Source organism: Carcharhinus amblyrhynchos, chromosome 15 (genome assembly GCF_965287045.1).
Source record: "Carcharhinus amblyrhynchos chromosome 15, sCarAmb.v2.hapA, whole genome shotgun sequence".
Lineage (NCBI taxonomy): Eukaryota > Metazoa > Chordata > Chondrichthyes > Carcharhiniformes > Carcharhinidae > Carcharhinus > Carcharhinus amblyrhynchos.
In genome coordinates this window covers 13,865,454-13,883,379 of record NC_137338.1, presented here as the reverse complement: position 1 = coordinate 13,883,379, position 17,926 = coordinate 13,865,454, and the positions used below count along the sequence as shown (strand labels likewise).

General features: G+C 39.6%; 1 protein-coding gene across 9 annotated transcripts in view; it reads right to left on the bottom strand.

The window, feature by feature from the left end:
* The window catches only part of stxbp5l (syntaxin binding protein 5L), a 454,881-nt gene extending 437,662 nt beyond the window's left edge, over positions 1-17,219 (bottom strand). For all 9 annotated transcript variants that reach the window (XM_080203426.1, XM_080203432.1, XM_080203427.1 and 6 more), the window contains exon 1: positions 16,729-17,219. In XM_080203426.1, coding sequence (XP_080059552.1) covers positions 16,729-16,968 — 240 coding nt within the window. In that variant the 5' untranslated portion in view covers positions 16,969-17,219. The remainder of the gene's footprint in view (positions 1-16,728) is intronic.
* Between the last annotated feature and the right edge of the window lie 707 nt (positions 17,220-17,926).

Below are 17,926 nucleotides of genomic sequence, written 5' to 3'. Positions count from 1 at the left end.
TCTATCATACTTCCCTCCTTTAAACCACAACTTAAAACCTACCTCTGACCAAATATTTGGTCCAGATATCTCCTTATGTATCTCAGTGTTATACTTTGTAATATAAGGCATTTCAAAAGTGTGTCAGAACATTTCATTGTTTTAAAGACAAAATTTAAATATAGGTTGCTGTTGCCAAATGGAACTCAATGTTCTAGAAATACTACTACTATTGTTTGATTTTGCTTAGGAAAGCAACTTTTGAGGGCAGAATTAAATGTCTTTTTTTTTGTTTACAAGCTTGCAATAGGTGCTAATCCAATCTCAATTCAACCTGGGTGCAAACGTGGACAGAAGAGCTGAACTCAAGAAACGAGTTAACAGTAACTGCCCCTGGCATCAAGGCAGCATTTGACCAAGTGTGGAATCAAACAACCCTAACAAAATTGATGTCAATGGGAAGCAAGAGAAAAGCTCTGCACTGCTGGGAGTCATACTTAAGTCAAACGAAGATGATTGGAGGCCCCTCATATCAGCCTTGGGTCATATCTGCTGGAATTTATCAGGGTAGTGTCCTAGGTCCAACCATCTTCAGCTATTTCATCAATGATCTTCCCTCCATATTAAGATTCACAGATGATGGTATAATGCTCAGCACCATTCACAACTCCTGAAGGAATCCATGTCCATTTGCAGAAAGACCTGGACAATATTCAGACTTGTGTGGCAGGAATGTTACTTGCTGCTTGGTGTGAAACTTGGGCTGTCATTCTTGTTGAATGGCAGGGCAGGCTCGAAGGGCTAGATGGCCCATTCCTGCTCCTATTTCTTATGTTCTTATTAAACAATGTCAATCTCCAACAATGATGCAGAGTCGCCGGCACTGAACTGGGGTAGGCACAGTAAGTAGTTTCACAATAGGTTAAAGTCCAACAGGTTTATTTCGTAACACAAATTTTCAGAGCACTGCCTCTTCATTAGATGACACTCACCTGATGAAAGGGCAATGGTCTGAAAGCTCATGCTACCAAATAAACCGACTGGACTTTAACCTGCTGTTGGGGGGTACTTACTGTGCCAATCTCCAACAAGAAAGAATCTAAGCATCATCCCTTGACATTCAATGGCATAACCATCACTGAATCTTCCACTGTCAACATTACTAGTGACCAGAAACTGAACAGAACCAGTCACGTAAATACTGTGATTACAACAGCATGTCAGAAGCTGAGAGTAACTTACCTATTGACTCCCCAAAGCCTGTCCACCATCTACAAGGCACAAGTCAGGAGTATGATGGAATACTCTCCACTTGCATGGACGAGCGCACCTCCAACACTCAAGAAACTCGACACCATTCAGGACAAAGCAACCGGCTTGATCAGCAGCCCATCCACTACTTAAAACACTGTCCACCACAAATAGCAGCACTGTGCATCATGTACAAGATATATTTCAACAAAGCACTAAATCTGCTCCAAGATCTGTGATCTCTACCACCCAGAAGGACAAGATGCATGGGGCACCACCACCTGCAAGTCCCACTCCAAGCCACATACCATTCCTTCACTGTAACCGGGTCAAATATTCTGGAACTCCCTTTCCAACAGTACTGTGGGTGCTCCTACACCACATGGACTGCAGTGGTTCAAGAGGCAGCTCATCAAACCTTCTCAAGGGGAATTGATGATGGTCAATAAATGCTGGCCTAGCAAACAATGTCAACATCCCTTTAACTAATGTGAAAATCATGCACCTGATATTAGCTGGAAATGTGAAATGTGGTAATTGGTTCAGCCTTGTATTAGTTGTCCCAGATCCTTGCTTTAAAAAAGCATCACATCACGATTCATTTGAATCAGTAACATTCGTATGTTTTCAAGATCCTTTTATGAAACTGATCTGTGCCAGCACTGGATTCACTAAATTTCAAGCCCACTCATCCAGCAATTGGACAGAAACAGTCAAGAAAAAGGTAGCAGAAGCGCTATTTAAAGTATTCCTTACCTCCACTATATTGAAGTCTCTGATAAGTTATTTTGCACCACTAGCATACTTCTGGGCCTTTTTTGTCTATTTTAGTTCCAGTGGCAGTTTTTAAAAAAATGTCAGAAGGTGCAAGAGTCTGCGTTTTGCATTGAATATTACTTTTAACATGTTTGTTCTGCTAGGTTTACCATTGCAGCTAAAAGATGTGGAGTAGCAGTACCAGCAAGAGGCATGCATTGACCTGAAGATGAAAGAAAAGGGCAGAGAAGTGAAGAATACGTAAGGGCCTAGACTCCACGTGTATTTTAATATTGGGTTTTGTACTGAACTTGATTGGTGAGCAATGTGTGAGGCAAGGTTGGGCACTTGCTGCTTCACAGCGCCAGTGATCAAGATTCGATTCCCGGCTTGAGTCACTGCTGTGTGGAATTTGCACATTCGCCCCATGTCTGCGTAGATTTCCTCCATGCGCTCTGGTTTCCTTCCAGTCTGAAATTCGTGCTGGTTAGATGCATTGACCTGAGCAGGCGCCGCACTACAGCGCTGATAGGAATTTCACAGTAACTTCATTGCACTGTTAATGTAAGCCTTACTTATGACTGATTAATAAACTTTACTTTAAAAGTTGCCAACTTTGGTTGGATGTGTTCCAGGAGATTTATCATGATTTCTTGCTTCTAACTGTCCCTTCCTCGCATTTTCAACATTGGTTGCTCATTACATCATCCTTTTAGCCTCATCTCCCAGCTAACTGGAAAGCAAACAGATTCTTCATTACCTGGTTGAATAATTCTTGGCTATGAGTAAAACAGCGTGATTTCTCCATGTCTAACTGATATATCCAATAGAAAGTTATATTTAACACTCCTATAATTCTTTCTGGATTGTTTCCAATGTTGGACAGGAGATGGGGGGGGGGGGGGGGGGGGAAGCACCCCCCACACCACCCTTCCCACTACCTCTCACAACATCCCCCCAGTTTTTACTAGCACCACATTGGTGCTCAGTCGATCACCAGAAATAGCAACAGAGGGGTCAAGGCAGCAAGTGGCACAGATGATCCATGTGAAGCTACAAGCCATGGCCCTTCCTTGGCCTCCTCACATTCCTGAGTTATATTTCATTAAATGTATCATAATATGTAAATATATGAGATCAGCTTTCACATGCAAACCAAAAATCAGCCAACTTTACCTCTCCATCACAACCCTCAATTACATAACTGGTACAATGCTTTCTAACTGTCTATTTGGCATCACATTGTCAGCCACTTCAGGTCTTGAACAGCAGGTTAGGTGTAAGGATTCGCATTCTAATCAGTAATCTCTAAACTGTCTGTGCTTTATATGCTCTGCTTGAGGCCAGAACTCTCCATTCACCTGACGAAGGGACTAACCCCAAAAGCTTGTGAGTCTATTATCAAATAAATCGGTTGGACTAAAACCTGGTGTTGTCAGACTTTTTACTGTATTTGGCATCAAGTCAGGAAGAAGTCACAATTTTCAACAATAGCAGGATCAAAAGCTTTTTTTCCCTCCTCAAAAATAACAGTACCAGTTAAAAATACTGCGTTTCAAGCCCTGATTTCACTATCCCTCCTGGATGCCCATACAAGCTTAAAGCACAATCACAGTTCCTGGTTGAACTTTAAAATCAATCACCAAGACAATCTATTTCCACCTCTGAAATATCATCTAACTACATCCTACTGCAACTGAAACACATTATGCTTTTTCACCACCTTCCCCAAGTTAAACTCTTCATAAATTGCAATTGATCCTGACTGCATCTCTTGCATTCCATGCTGTCAAAAGTCCCATATATTTACCACCACTGTTCTTGCCCATCACCATTGGCCTGCAGTCCCTTAGCACATCAGTTTCAAAATTCATTGTTTCATCTACAAATCTGATAATGTCTCACTCCGAAATGCCTCTGTACCCCCTCCCATTCACATGTCCACCATACCCTTCATGAAAGTTAAATGAAAGTTCTTCCATTTAAAAATTAAAATGATACGGTCACAATCTTTTCGAACTCTTTCATAAGTTACTTGGACAGCTGTCACTAGAATTTTCTCTAAATTGAAAACCAAATTTTTCTCTAAAATTTTGTAATGTGATCATGAATCATCAAATAGCATTTAAAATTAAAACACTGTATAATCAAAAACAAATGAGCTAAAATCTGAATTTATTGTTTGAAATCAAGGTTTTTATAAAGTTATATTTATTGAAATAAACAGCAATATGAAACTGATAGCAAAAAAATGCAAAATCTTTAATGTTCAATTTGTAATTAAATTATTTTATGTCCTTCACAACAGTTCAGTTCCAGAAAATTATGTTTTTGGAAAAACTGGAAATCACAGATCATTTATTAACTAAAACAAAAAATACTGCGGATACTGAATTCTGAATCAGAAACAGAAAATGATATAAAACTCAGCACATCTGGCAGCAGCTATGGAGAAAGAAAAGAGATTTAATGTTTTGAGATAGTATGACTCTTCCTCAGAGCCAGAAAGAGAGAAATATATTCTCTCTGAGACAGAGGGAGAGAAATATAACTGTATACGAGGGGGTGGAGCAACTGAAACAGGAGAAGGTCAGTGAGTGGTGGGGACTAGGCAAGATTACAACAAAGATGTGTAGGTCATTAACATATTTGTTAATCAAAATTGCTCAACAGCAGTTGGAAAGAAAAAAACAAAGTTAATATCTCAGGTCTGTGACCTTTCATCAGTACCGCAGAACTACTTAACCAAAGTTATAATTCGATTTTCAATTTTCCTGATCAAACTCAGATAATCTGAAACACAGCATACATAAGAACATAAGAAATAGGAGCAGGAGTAGGCCATCCAGCCCTTCGAGCCTGCCCCGCCATTCAATAAGATCATGGCTGATCTGTCATGTCTCAGTTCCACATTCCCGCCCTCTCCCCATAACCCTTAATTCCCTCGCTTATCAAAAACATATTTTATACCATATTATATATTATATACATATATATACATACATACTATATACATATTATACACCAAAACATATTTATTTTTGACACATCTGCAATTAATAAGCAATATTTAAAATAAAAATGATTTGTTTATATACACCCAAAATAAATTGAGAATTATATTTTCTTCGTTACTTATGAAGGAAAATATTTAATAAGAGAACATACTTTTCAGCTCTTAAGTTTGAAATTAATTTTGAAAATGAATGTTTTCAGATGATATCAGTAGCTCAACCACAGAGTAATTAAAATCAGATTGATTTCACATGTATAACTTAGGTGTAAACAATTTTCTCTGAAGAAACAAAAACAAAACCTTGCATCTATATATTGCTTTTCATGACCTTAGGACGTGAAAAGTTATGGTACAGAAAAAAAGTCATTGAGCCCATCATGTCTACATCAAAGTGAGAAAAAACTAGCCAACTAATCTAATTTTCCAGCACCTGGTCCATGGCCTTGCAGGTAATAGCACTTCAGATACAGATCCAAGTATGTTTTAAACGAGTTGAGCATTTCAGCTTCAATCACCAACTTGGGCAGTGAATTCCAAAAGCCCCACACTCTGGGTGAAAAATATTTTCCCCATGTCTCCTCTAGTACTCCTAAGGGCAGCATAATGGCACAATGATTAGCACAGCTGCTTCACAACGGCAGGGACCTGGCCTCAGGTAACTGTGTAAAGTTTGCACATTCTCCCCACGCCTACGTGGATTTCCTCCAGGTGCTCCGGTTTCCACCCACGTCCAAAGGTGAGCAGGTTAGGTGAACTGGCCATGTTAAATTGACCTTAGGGTCAGAGGGATCAGAGGGTAGATAATGTGGGATTACAGGAATAGGGCCTGGGTGAGGTTGTTGTCAGTGCAGACTCGATGGGTTGAATTACTTCCGCCTGCACTGTAAGGATTCTATGATTCTTCTATTCTATTATACCAATCACCTTAAATCTATGCTCCCTGGTAACTGACCACTCAGCTGGGGGAAACGAGTCTTTCCTGTCTAGGTGCTGCATAATTTTTTTTACACCTCATTTCTATCATCCCTCCCTTCTGTTCTAAGGATGACAATCCTAGCAATTCCAATCTTCCCATTACAGCTTCAATTTTCAAGCCCCATCAACAATCTTGTAAATCTCATCCACAAAGTCCTTCCTGTCATGTGGTGAACAAAACTGTACACAAAACTCCACCTGTGGCCTAACCAGTGTTTTATAAAGTTTGAGCATTCCATTCTTGGTTTTGTATTCAATACCTCATTCAACAAAAAGAAAGCATTCCATAAGCTTTTTTTTTAACCATCTTCAGGGACATGTGAACGTGCATTCCAAGGTCTCTTACTTCCTCAACTTCTTTCAATGTCGATCCATTTATTGAAAAATCCTTGCTTTGTTTCCTTTCCCGAAATGTATTACTTCATGCTTCATCAGATTTAATTCCATTTCTCACTTCTCTGCCCTCTCAACTAAACCATCAATATCATGCTGGAGTTAACAGCTATCCTCTTCACCATCAACTACACAGCCAATTTTTGTGTCATCTGCATATTGTGCAATCATGCCACCCATATTTAGGTCTAAATCATTAGTATATACAAGAACTAAGAAGGGCCCCAACACTGAGCCTTGTAGAACACCACTGCAAACTGTTTTTCATTCACAAAAAGATCCATCAACCATTATCCTTTGTTCCTGTCAATGAGCCAGTTGTGCAACCAACTTGCAACCTTCCTCTGTATCCTACAAGATTTTACTTTTCTGACCAGTCTACCATGTGGGATCCTGGCAAAGTTGATTTGATTTATTATTGTCACGTGTATTAGCATACAGTGAAAAGTATTGTTTCTTGCATGCTATATAGACAGAACATACCATTCAAATAGAAGGCACAGAAAGAAGTCTCAACACCAGGTTAAAATCCAATAGATTTATCTGGTAGCATGAGCTTTCAGGGCACTGCTTCTTCATCAGGTGAGTGGAGATTTGGGTTCACAAACATATATAGACACAGACTCAATTACAAGATAATGATTGGAATTCAATCTTCACAGATAATCAAGTCTTTACAGCTGCAGACAATGCCAGTGGAGCGAGGTTAAGCACAGGTTAAAGAGGTCCACAGCTGTAAAGACTTGATTATCTCTTAAGACTTAGCAGGTCTGACAGCGTCTGTGGAGAGAGAATAGAGCCAAATGTTTTGAGTCACGATAATCCTTTATCACAGCTGATCAGAAATCGTCAACATTGTTTTGATATGGGAAGATCGTGTCTTACTAACCTAATAGAATTTTTTGAGGAAATAACAATGAGAAATAATGAGGGTAGTGCAGTGGATATTGACTATGTGGATTTCAGTAGGGCATTAAGTTGATCTTTCTCTAGCTATGACTGTAACACTACATCCTGCATTCTCTCGTTTCCTTCACTATGAATGGTATGCCGATAGGCCTTACATTTTCCATGGTTGTGAAACATTTCACAGCCAACAAATTACTTTCAGTCACACTGTAATGCTTGGAAAATATTGTCTATCTAATTCTGTACACTATTTATTAACCATAGTAATTTTAGAGACACAGATCATACAGATGAATAGGAGGGAAGGCCAGTTTTCACAACGCTGTAAAACAACTATACTGAAGTATAAAATACATCCTATGATTATTTTGTTCAATATGCTTCACCCTTGATTTTTATTCCCTTAATTGTCTGTCATGTCTAATGCCTATAATCAACCGGCTGGGTATTTGGCCAAGCTCCCAAGTCATTTATGACACATGGAGTCAGTTTTCAGAGCACAAAGATCAGCCTGAATTATTGCCTTGCCAAATTTCCCTTCCCTTATTGGAGGAATTCATATATTTGACTCACTGCCCTACTCTTAATATAGCTTTAATTAAAAAAAAGCAGATTTTCTTCTCCATGATTTGTTTAACTCCACAATGACCCACAGCCCAATACAGTAAAATTTTGACAAAATAATTAACCTTCTTCCCAACAATATTGTGTTTTTGAAACTATTGATATTACAAATTAATTAACCACATTCACCAATGTGGAAAGAAAAATATTTTAATAATATTACAGGAACTTCACACCATGAGTGAACAGCTGGGAGTATTCACAGATATCTTCAACCTCTTTACACAATCTGTGGTCCCGATCTGCTTCAAGAAGATGACCATTATCCCACTACCAAGGAAAAGCCAAGCAGCGTGCCTTAATGACTATCGTTCGGTGGCTCTGACATCCATCATTATGAAGTGCTTCAAAAGGTTAGTCATGGCACGAATCAATTCCAGCCTCCTGAATTGCCTGGATCCACTACAGTTCACCTGCTGTCTCAACAAGTCCACAGCAGTTGCCATCTCTCTGGCCCTGCACTCAACTCTGGAACACCTAGATAACAAAGACACCTATGTCAGACTCCTATTTATTGACTACAGCTCATTCCTACAAAACTCGTCCCCAAACTCCATGGCCTGGCCTTTGACTCCTCTTTGTGTGACAGGATTCTAAACTCCCTAACCCACAGACCACAATCAGTAAGGATAGGCAACAACACCTCCTCCACGATCACTCTCAATACCACAGCCCTACAAGGCTGTGTTCTCCGTCCCTTACTATACTCCTTATACACATGATTGTATGGCTAAATTCCTTTCCAACTCGATTTTCAAGTTTGCTGATGATACCACCATAGTGAGTCAGATGTCAAACAATGACAAGGCAGAGTACAGAATGACAGAATCCGGTGAACTGATGTGACAACAATAATCTCTCCCTCAATGTCAACAAAACAAAGGAGATTGTCATCAACTTCAGGAAGCGTAGTGGAGAATATGGCCCTGTCTACATCAACGGGGGCGAAGTAGAAATGGTTGAAAGCTTCACGTTTTTAAGTGTCCTGATCACCAACAACCCCCCTCCACGCCAATACTATAGTTAAGAAAGCCCACCAACACCTCTATTTTCTCAGAAGACTAAGGAAATTTGACATGTAGCTACAACTCTGACCAACTTTTATAGATGCACCACAGAAAGCATTCTTTCTGGTCGTATCACTGCTTGGTATGGCTCCTGATCTGTCTAAGTTTACAAGAAACTATAAAAGGTTGTGAATGTAGCCCAATCCATCATGCACACCAGCCTCCCATCCACTGACTCAGTCTACACTTCCCGCTGCCTTGGAAAAGCAGCCAGCACAATCAAGGACCCCACCCACCCAGACATACTCTCTTCCACCGGGAAAAAGATACAAAAGTCTGAGGGCATGTATCAACCAACCCAAGAACAGCTTCTTCCCTGCTATCAGACTTTTGAATGGACCTACCTCACTTTAAGTTGATCTTTCTCTACACCCAATCTATGCCTTAACACTGCATTCTGCATGCTTGTTTCCTTCTCTATGAGCGATATGCTTGTCTGTATAGTGCAATACTTTTCACTGTCTACTAATACATGTGACAATAATTAAAATCAAATCAAATTCAACCATACTAAGAGGTATGCCACCAACAACAGAGCAATGAAAATCAGGAACACAGATTGTAGGAGGGCAAGTACATCAAGAAGGTTGCAGGGAGGAGGAATTTGCAGGAATAGAGAGGGATGTGATCGCGCAGGAATTCAAAAACAGGAATGCAATTTTTAAAAATTCAAGGGTGATGGCACTTTGCACAAATCAGGACATGGGCAAGTTTTGAAGACCTCATGTTAGAGGATAGAAACTTCACTATTCCATCGGACTTCTGGCAAGTCTAAAGGTAGCAGAAGCATGCATGAGGGTTTTAGCAGATGAGGCATGGAGGGAAGGAGACAGGCAATGTAATGCAGATAGAACTAAATGCAGTCTTCATGACAGTGTGAATGTGTGGTTGATATGTCATTTTAGAGTCAAACCTGGCATACATTGCAAGCAGTCTAGTTCTTCACATGCAATTACTGGTTAGGATTTGTGACCAGGAACAAAGACAAAAGCTTTTAAATATTTTTAAAGTCTCGTAAATACTTAGTTGGAGGAAATTTCTGCTCACGCAGTACTGGATGTCAGACAAGTAGTGCTTCAATTTGCAGACAGTGAAAGGGTCGACAAAAGCCGGCGTAAGGTGGAGCTGGATCTCATTGGCGCACGGGTAGAAGGTAACATTGCGTTGGCGGGTGCTGCCACCATAGCTCAGCACATGGATGAGAAATAGGAAGGAACCAAAGATCAATAATTTAGGGAACATTAGAGGTAAAAGTATAAGGTGCAGGAAGAAAGCCACTGCAAATTACTCTACGGCTTCAGTGGGATAGTAAAGAATGAAACTAAGTGAGTGCAGTCCTACAAGCTGGGTGACAGTGGAACCATAAGCACTAGAAGCAGGAATAGGCAATTTAGCCCCTTGACCCTGTTCACCATTTAATACAATCATGGCTGATCTCATCTCGGCCTCAACCCCACTTACCTGCCCATTCATCATGGCCATTCAAGCCCTGACTAATTAAAAATCTGTCCACCTCTTCCTTAAATTTACTCAAAGTCCCAATATCCATCGAACTCTGGGGCAGTGAATTCCACACATGACCCTTTGAGAGAAATAATTTCTCCTCATCTGTTTTAAATCATTCCCCCCCCCCCCCATTATCCTCTTGCTCTAGATTGTCCTACAAGAGAAAACATCCTCTCTGAGTTTACTTTGTCAATCACCCATACCACCTTGTATACCTCAATTACATCACCTCTCATTCTTCTAAAGTCCAGGCATGGACTAAATTTCCCAATCTCTCTTCACAAGGCACACCCCCTCATCTCAATCTGAGAACCTCATCTGAACTGCCTTCAATGCAACTACAAGCCTCCTCAAGGGGAAAAAAAGACTGCACACAAAATTCTAATTTTGGTCACACTAATACTTCGCACAATAGCAATAACACTTCACTTTTATATTCTCTTCCTTCAGCAGTTTGAAGTCTGAGCATGATAAGTCACCCAGTGCAGAAGGCAAGGGAGGAAAGCAGTAAAGGTATCTCAGTGAGAAATCTTTAATAGTACTTTGTGAGCAATAGAAAATGAAGATTTTAAATGGGAGGGGAGAGGGATGAGCCAAGATGAGATGCTTATAGGAGGAGCAAGTACCAGAGGAGTACAGGCAGACCCACAGTGTGTTCTAGTGGTAAAAATAATGCAACAAGTGCCAAAAGCATATTTTAATTTCATCACTTCATCAGTGTGTGGTCATTACCTTTGCATCGGCAATAAATTTACATTGAGAAGCCCAAACTAAAGAATTATGCCATCTGGATCAGTCAGGTGCCCCAAATGACAATTATGCCTTTTATTCAACTGGCTAGCTAACAAGAAAAAGAGATGGCATAGAGTACTCTTTTTCCGGTGGTGGAAGATGATGAGTGGTGTGCCACAGGGATCAGTAATAGGGCCTCAATTTGTTAAAACGTATTTAAATGTATTTAAAACATATTAAAAGATGTGACTGAAGGTAACATTGTTAAATTTGCTAACTACACAAATATAATTAGGAAAGTAAATTGTGAAGAGGAAGCAAGGAGACTACAAAGGGACATAGATAGTTTAACTGAGTGGGCAAAAATTCTGGCAAATACAGTATAATGCGGGCAAATGTGAAATTATTTATTTTGACTGCAGGAATAAAAAAGCTTATTTTCTAAATGGTGAGAGAGTGAAGAATTCAATACAGAGGGATCTGGGTGTCCAAGCGCATGAATCACAAAAGGCGAGTATACAATAAATTAGGAGAACTCATAGAATGTTATTACTTATTGTCAGTGAAATTGATTACAAAAGTTAGGACAATGATGTTTAATCTGTACAGGGCATTGGTGAGACCCCGTTTCTGGAGTATTGTGTACAGTACTGGTCTCCTTATCCAACAAAATATGTACATACATCAGGCACAATTTAGTGAAGGTTTATTAAACTAATACCAGGAATGTGCAAGTTGTCTAATGAAGAAAGGTTGGAGAGATTAGGTTTGTATCCACTAGAATTTAGAAGTGCAAAAAACCATTTGATCAAAGCCTTTATGATCCTGAAAGGTATTGACAGGTTGGATGTGGAGTAGATATTTCCTGTTGGCAGAATATCTAGAACTAGAGACCACTTTTTGAAAACAACAGGTTGCTCATTTAAGACGAGATGAGGGGACATTTTTCCTTCAGAGGGCTGAGTGTGGCTGGAATATTCTCGCTCAAATAGCGAGGGAAGCAGAGGCTTTGTATATTATTATGGCAGAACTAGATTGATTCTTGATTAACAAGGGGGTGAAAGATTATTAGGGGAAGGAGGAATGAGAGGTTGAGTTTTCAATCAGAGCAGCCATGATCTTACTGAATGGCAGACCAGGCTCAAGGGGCCTTGTGGCTTATTCCTGCTTCTAATTCTCATGTCCATAAGTAATTATCTGCTGAAGCAGAGACGCAATAATAAAAGTTCACTAAGAACAAAGAAAATTACAGCACAGTAACAGGCTCTTCAGCCCTCCAAGCCTGCACTGATCATGCTGCCCAACTGAACTAAAACTCCCTACCCTTCTGGGGATCGTATCTCTCTTTTCCCATCCTATTCATGTATTTGTCAAGACGCCCCTTAAAAGCCACTAACATATCCGCTTCCACTACCTCCCCCAGCAGAGAGTTCCAGGCACCCACCACCAGCCTCGTATGTCTCCTTTAAACCTTGCCTCTCGCACTTTAAACCTATGCCCCCTAGTAATTGACTCTTCCACCCTGGGAAAAAGCTTCCACTATCCACTTTGTCCAGACCCCTCATAATCTTGTAGACTTCTATCATGTCACTTCTCAATCTCTGTTATCCCAGTGAGAACAAACCAAGTTTCTTCAATCTCTCCTCATAGCTAATGCCCTCTAAACTAGACAACATCCTGGCGAATCTTTTCTATACCTTCTCCAAAGCCTCCACATCCTTCTGGTAGAGCAGAGACCAGAATTGAACACTATATTCCAAGTGCAGCCTAACTAAGGTCCTATAAAGCTGCAAGTTGACTTGCCAATTTTTAAACAATGCCCCGGCCAATAAAGGCAAGCATGCCGTATGCCTTCTTGACTACCTTCTCCACCTGCATTGCCACTTTCAGTGACTTGTGTACTTACACACCCACATCTGTACACTCTTGGTAAAATCTTTACATCTAAGTACTTCTTCCAGGTACTCTGGCATATTAATGATATCTGAAGGGCACAGGTGCAAACAGAACATCTAAGTGATGATCACATACTCATCATGTCACAAAGTAATATTTTAATATTATGGCTCCAATACTGCTGACATTTAAGCCTAACATCTTACCCACTGTTTTGTGTATTCTAAGATTACTACTTAACCCAAAGCATATTAAGAGCTAAACAATACACTGGAATATTACAACGATGAACAAGAAATGCGTTCATAACAGTTAAAAAAAGTTAAACTACCAACTCCAAGGGTTAAATCAATATTTTCACTTCATGGAAGTTATGCATAGAACCATGGCAGAGTTCATATAGGTTTATGTTTTACTCCATCAGATTCCAATTCTGTATTACAGTGTTTACAGGATAGTTAATACAATGAAACTGCAAATCTCATAGATTGGAGTGGTTTAAGCTCAACATTAAAGTCCATGGATTTTTTCTCTTTCACAAGTTCATGTATTGTATAAATGAAATGATACGCTTTAGCTCATGCAATGCATAAACTCTCAAGTCCATGTATCCACATCCATAGATGTGCAAATTATGCAGACTGGCCATGCTAAATTACCCCTTAGTGTTAGGGGGACCAGCCAGGGTAAATGCGTGGGGTTATGGGGATAGGGCCTGGGTGGCACTGTGGTCAGCGCAGAGTTATCGGTCGAATAATCTCCTCCTGCACCGTAGGATTCTACGTTATCCAAAATAATTAGATGTGGTGGAACAAAGATATACACAGGTGTGCACAGGTTATTCAAGGTACAAAGAAAATTGACAGTCAATTCCCTCCATCTACTATTTGTGTAATTGTTGACATGAGGACCTGCAGTGTTTTTCCCCTCTGGGGTCATTTTCACTTATTTAAATAAAAATATTTTACATCTGAATGAATAGTACATAGGTGGAAAGTGACAGTCTCAGTTTGCTGAGATCGTAACCGAATACTTTTGCACTACATTGTTGCCCAGTGAGTAAAGTGTTCTAAGGCCATTAAAAATGAATTTTACTGAAAAGCAAAAAATGAACCATTTGCTATCTGAAAACAAAATAAACAGAGAATATGATAGAATACAAAGTGTTTGATTTTAAACAGATCATACGTTCCTCAAATCTGCAGTGCTCCATGAGTTACGCAATTTCTCACTTCTGAACAGCTGAATAAAAATCAATACCTCTCTTTCCATAATACATTATCCTCTACTTATTATTTTAACATTTTTTAATATTAATACACACAGTAGGGACTAGTTAATTTTCAGAGGACTCCAACAGCATATTTCATTAAAACAACATTAATGATTACAAATAGGTATTGCACTGACAGTAAGGTGGATTACAACACTTTATCAGTACCATAAGCGCATGAGTGAAAGTACGTCAGCAGCTTTCTGTTGCTAAAGTCTATTGATGAGCACCTTTGCATTCTGCTCTTAATCCAAGCATGCCTCACAGGCTGATTCACCAATTTTATAATCATTGCACTTAACAGTCACATCAGTTCATTGTGAAACCAAAGACACCAGTGGAATAAAATGATAATTAAGACCTAAAAAAAAATTCTTTGCCTTACTTTGGCCCAACCTCACTCCATTCTTCTTTTCTTTCCCCACTTCTTGACCTAGATAATCCTCCATCAGCTTGATAGAATTGTTGTATTCATTGCATTTAGGCATTCTACAAAACAGCCTTTGTAAATTACAGAAAATAATTTGTGCAGATTTGATATGTTACAATAGAAACAATCAGACTCATGGTGACATTTAAATATTACAGCACTCATTTGTATATAGTTATTTGGTAAAACATTATTGATGATTCAGGATAATTTTGTTTGGAAAATTGTAAAATGTACCACATATTCAATTTTGCAGTGCAATGTATTGGACAATGCCAAGAGTTTTCTATTTTGTTGAACACTCAGGCTCTTGGCTCTTTTTCTTTGTATACAAACATCTGCAGCAGAATACGATCTATTTTTCAAAAACTTACTTTCCTTAAATACCAAATTCCACCATGGTCCTTAGGCTTTTTTTTAAGATAATTACAAGAAAGATGGTTTAATTAGACCACAGCTCACATGTTGTGTTTTGTATGCATTATATTTCCACATTATGCCAATACTATTCAAAACCTGAGGATGGCTACATGTATTTTGTGGGGGAGAAATATTTGTTACTTTTATTTATTGATATTGTTGTTATAACAACTTAGTAATTCAAAACATATAACAAAATTGTGTTCTCTATACAGGACAATATTTAGTTATATGCATGAAAACATTTGTTCATCCGAATGTATGTAAGTGCACCCAAAATTACAAAACATTTCACACAGTTCCATTAAAGTATGCATTCTATTGGCATTTCTACTCAAAAATTTTATGATAGCATTATTTTATATATTATTGCACATTTTTGCACACCAAATAATTTAACTTAATTAGCCGACTGCCAATGGGTGCTGCTTTTTAAATCAAACTGTGTTATCTATTATATATTGTACTGACGGGGCAAGCTACATTCTTTAAATTTATTATTTTTTGTCTGGAAGCATCTTGTGTGGTTATTAATTGTACACATTGTTTCAAGTAATATATTGAAGTATGTTAGACCTTTAATTACAAGCTGTTGTTCCTAAGTGATAGTTCCCCAGTTTCTATTAATCACCGTCACATCATGGAAAGATACCTTGTAATCAAGAAAAACCAGGTCTTTTCATCTTCCCCTTGGCTTCTCTGAGCTTTGTGCTAACTTCAATTTATGTTTGACATCTTAACCCGAAGCTGATATGTCCAAAAGGTAATTGCTTTTTATGTTAAGCCGATTTTGACAAGCTTAGGGATGTGCATTTTTTTTAAACTACCACCAGTTTTGCATGTCATTTACAGCAATCTGATGTAGCAGACGTTGTCTACGTTTCCTTACAGACTTTATCTTGAGGTGAAATGTCTTGGCACTTCCACTGCCTCCTGCATTTATTATTTTGCAAGGTGCACTGAATGAATTCGAATCTTATAAAAGTTATCTTGCTGCTTCTTAACAGTACTTTTGAAACCTGTCATCCCAACAATTTAGTTTGCAGAGCTCCGCGTTGAGATCTGCGAAAATTATGATTTTCGTTCATTCCGATGAAACTAATTGTTTTAGCTAAAATACCATAATTACTGAATACCGTTTGTTATTTTGCTTACCAAAACACAACGGGCATTAAATCCATCAGGTGCACCTATACAAAGCCCGTTCATCATTTATCATGTCTACATTTAGTATTATTATGTTTCATTAAATCTTCCCACAAATAATCCTAACATCCAAGTTTAAATACTTCACTATTGTCTTATGGAAAATTCAAGCTAGAGTTGTTAAAAGTTTTTTTTAAATTTAATTACTCGACAGTTATGCTGAGGTCTTGCACCTCATGATCGTGTTTATCAACAAGCAGCCAAACGTGTTCATTTCGCTCTCGCTTCAATTGAAATCTAATAGTTGTTTTTAAGCGCATGTGTGTGGTCTTCGGGCAATGTTTATTCCGCTTACCTTACAGATCTGGAAGTGTTCGGATGTGAGTGTCTCCGGTATCTCCGAGTCCCCGGCTCCTCCTCTCCCTCCTCCTATGGTACTGCCGCCGCCACCGCCACTGGCAACGCCAGTGCCTCCGCTGCCAGCGCCGCCGCCACCGGCGCCTGTCCCAGATCCCAGCCCACAACTGGAGTGAGCCGGCGAAGACGCTGCTGTCAACCCGTCCAACACCTTTCGGAAATTAAACTTCTTCATCATCAAATCTTTTATCTTTAAAACACACACCCCCCCAAGACAAAAAAAAATTGTAATTTCTAACCGTGCCGTCGCCCTATTTTTCCCCTCAAAAAAAATGCTGGCAAGAAAATACAAATTATTTGGAAAATAATGTCTCTAATAAATATAGATATTTAATTACAAAATAATATTTTCAAACATTTTTATCTGCTGTGTGTGTGTGAGGGACAGCAGTCAGACTATGCCTCACACAGGTGCCATCTCTCGCTCGAGCTCAGGAGGCTCGCACTGAGGGACAAATTGCGCTAACGGTCGGAGCCCGTGTTCACCGGAAGTCCCGGCTGACCCGCCCCGCTCGCCACTCTGACCAATCGGCGGAGCCTGCCGCCTGCCGGCGTGGGCTGCTGGGAATTGTAGTCCATCCCGCCCCGCCTGCCGCCGCTTGGATCAGAGCTGCCGAAAAAAACCTATTTGATGGACAGCTCCCCTTCCTGCACCTAACCCCATCAGCCGTGAAGCCACTCAGAGGAACAACCCCCCTCCCCCCAAAAAATTTTGCAAGCTGCGGAGAAACAATTCGCAGTCTCACCATCAAAGGATGGCTACTTTTATAATAAACAAGTAGATCACTTGAGACGCAATGTGTAAGCTTACCCCTGTCAGTAATTTAAACTGGCGTGTTCGCCCCATCAGTTGTGTTTTTAGAAGGGGAATCTGGACAAGGAATCAGCATTACGATGGGTGGCTGGGTTGCAGTCTCGCTTGTCGTTCATTCGTCAGTCAATTCCACTACCGCTTTCACATTTTAGGCTCCCTGTGAATGCCTTTTGAAATGGGTTTGCGATGCATTCCTCAGCGACGAGACGCCCTATCCCTTCCACTACAACTACCAGCATCATAAGAGGGTTTGTCCAGCATTCATAAACCAGTAAAACATGGAAGCTACTCTCACACTCCAGTTAAAACATCCAGGTAAATA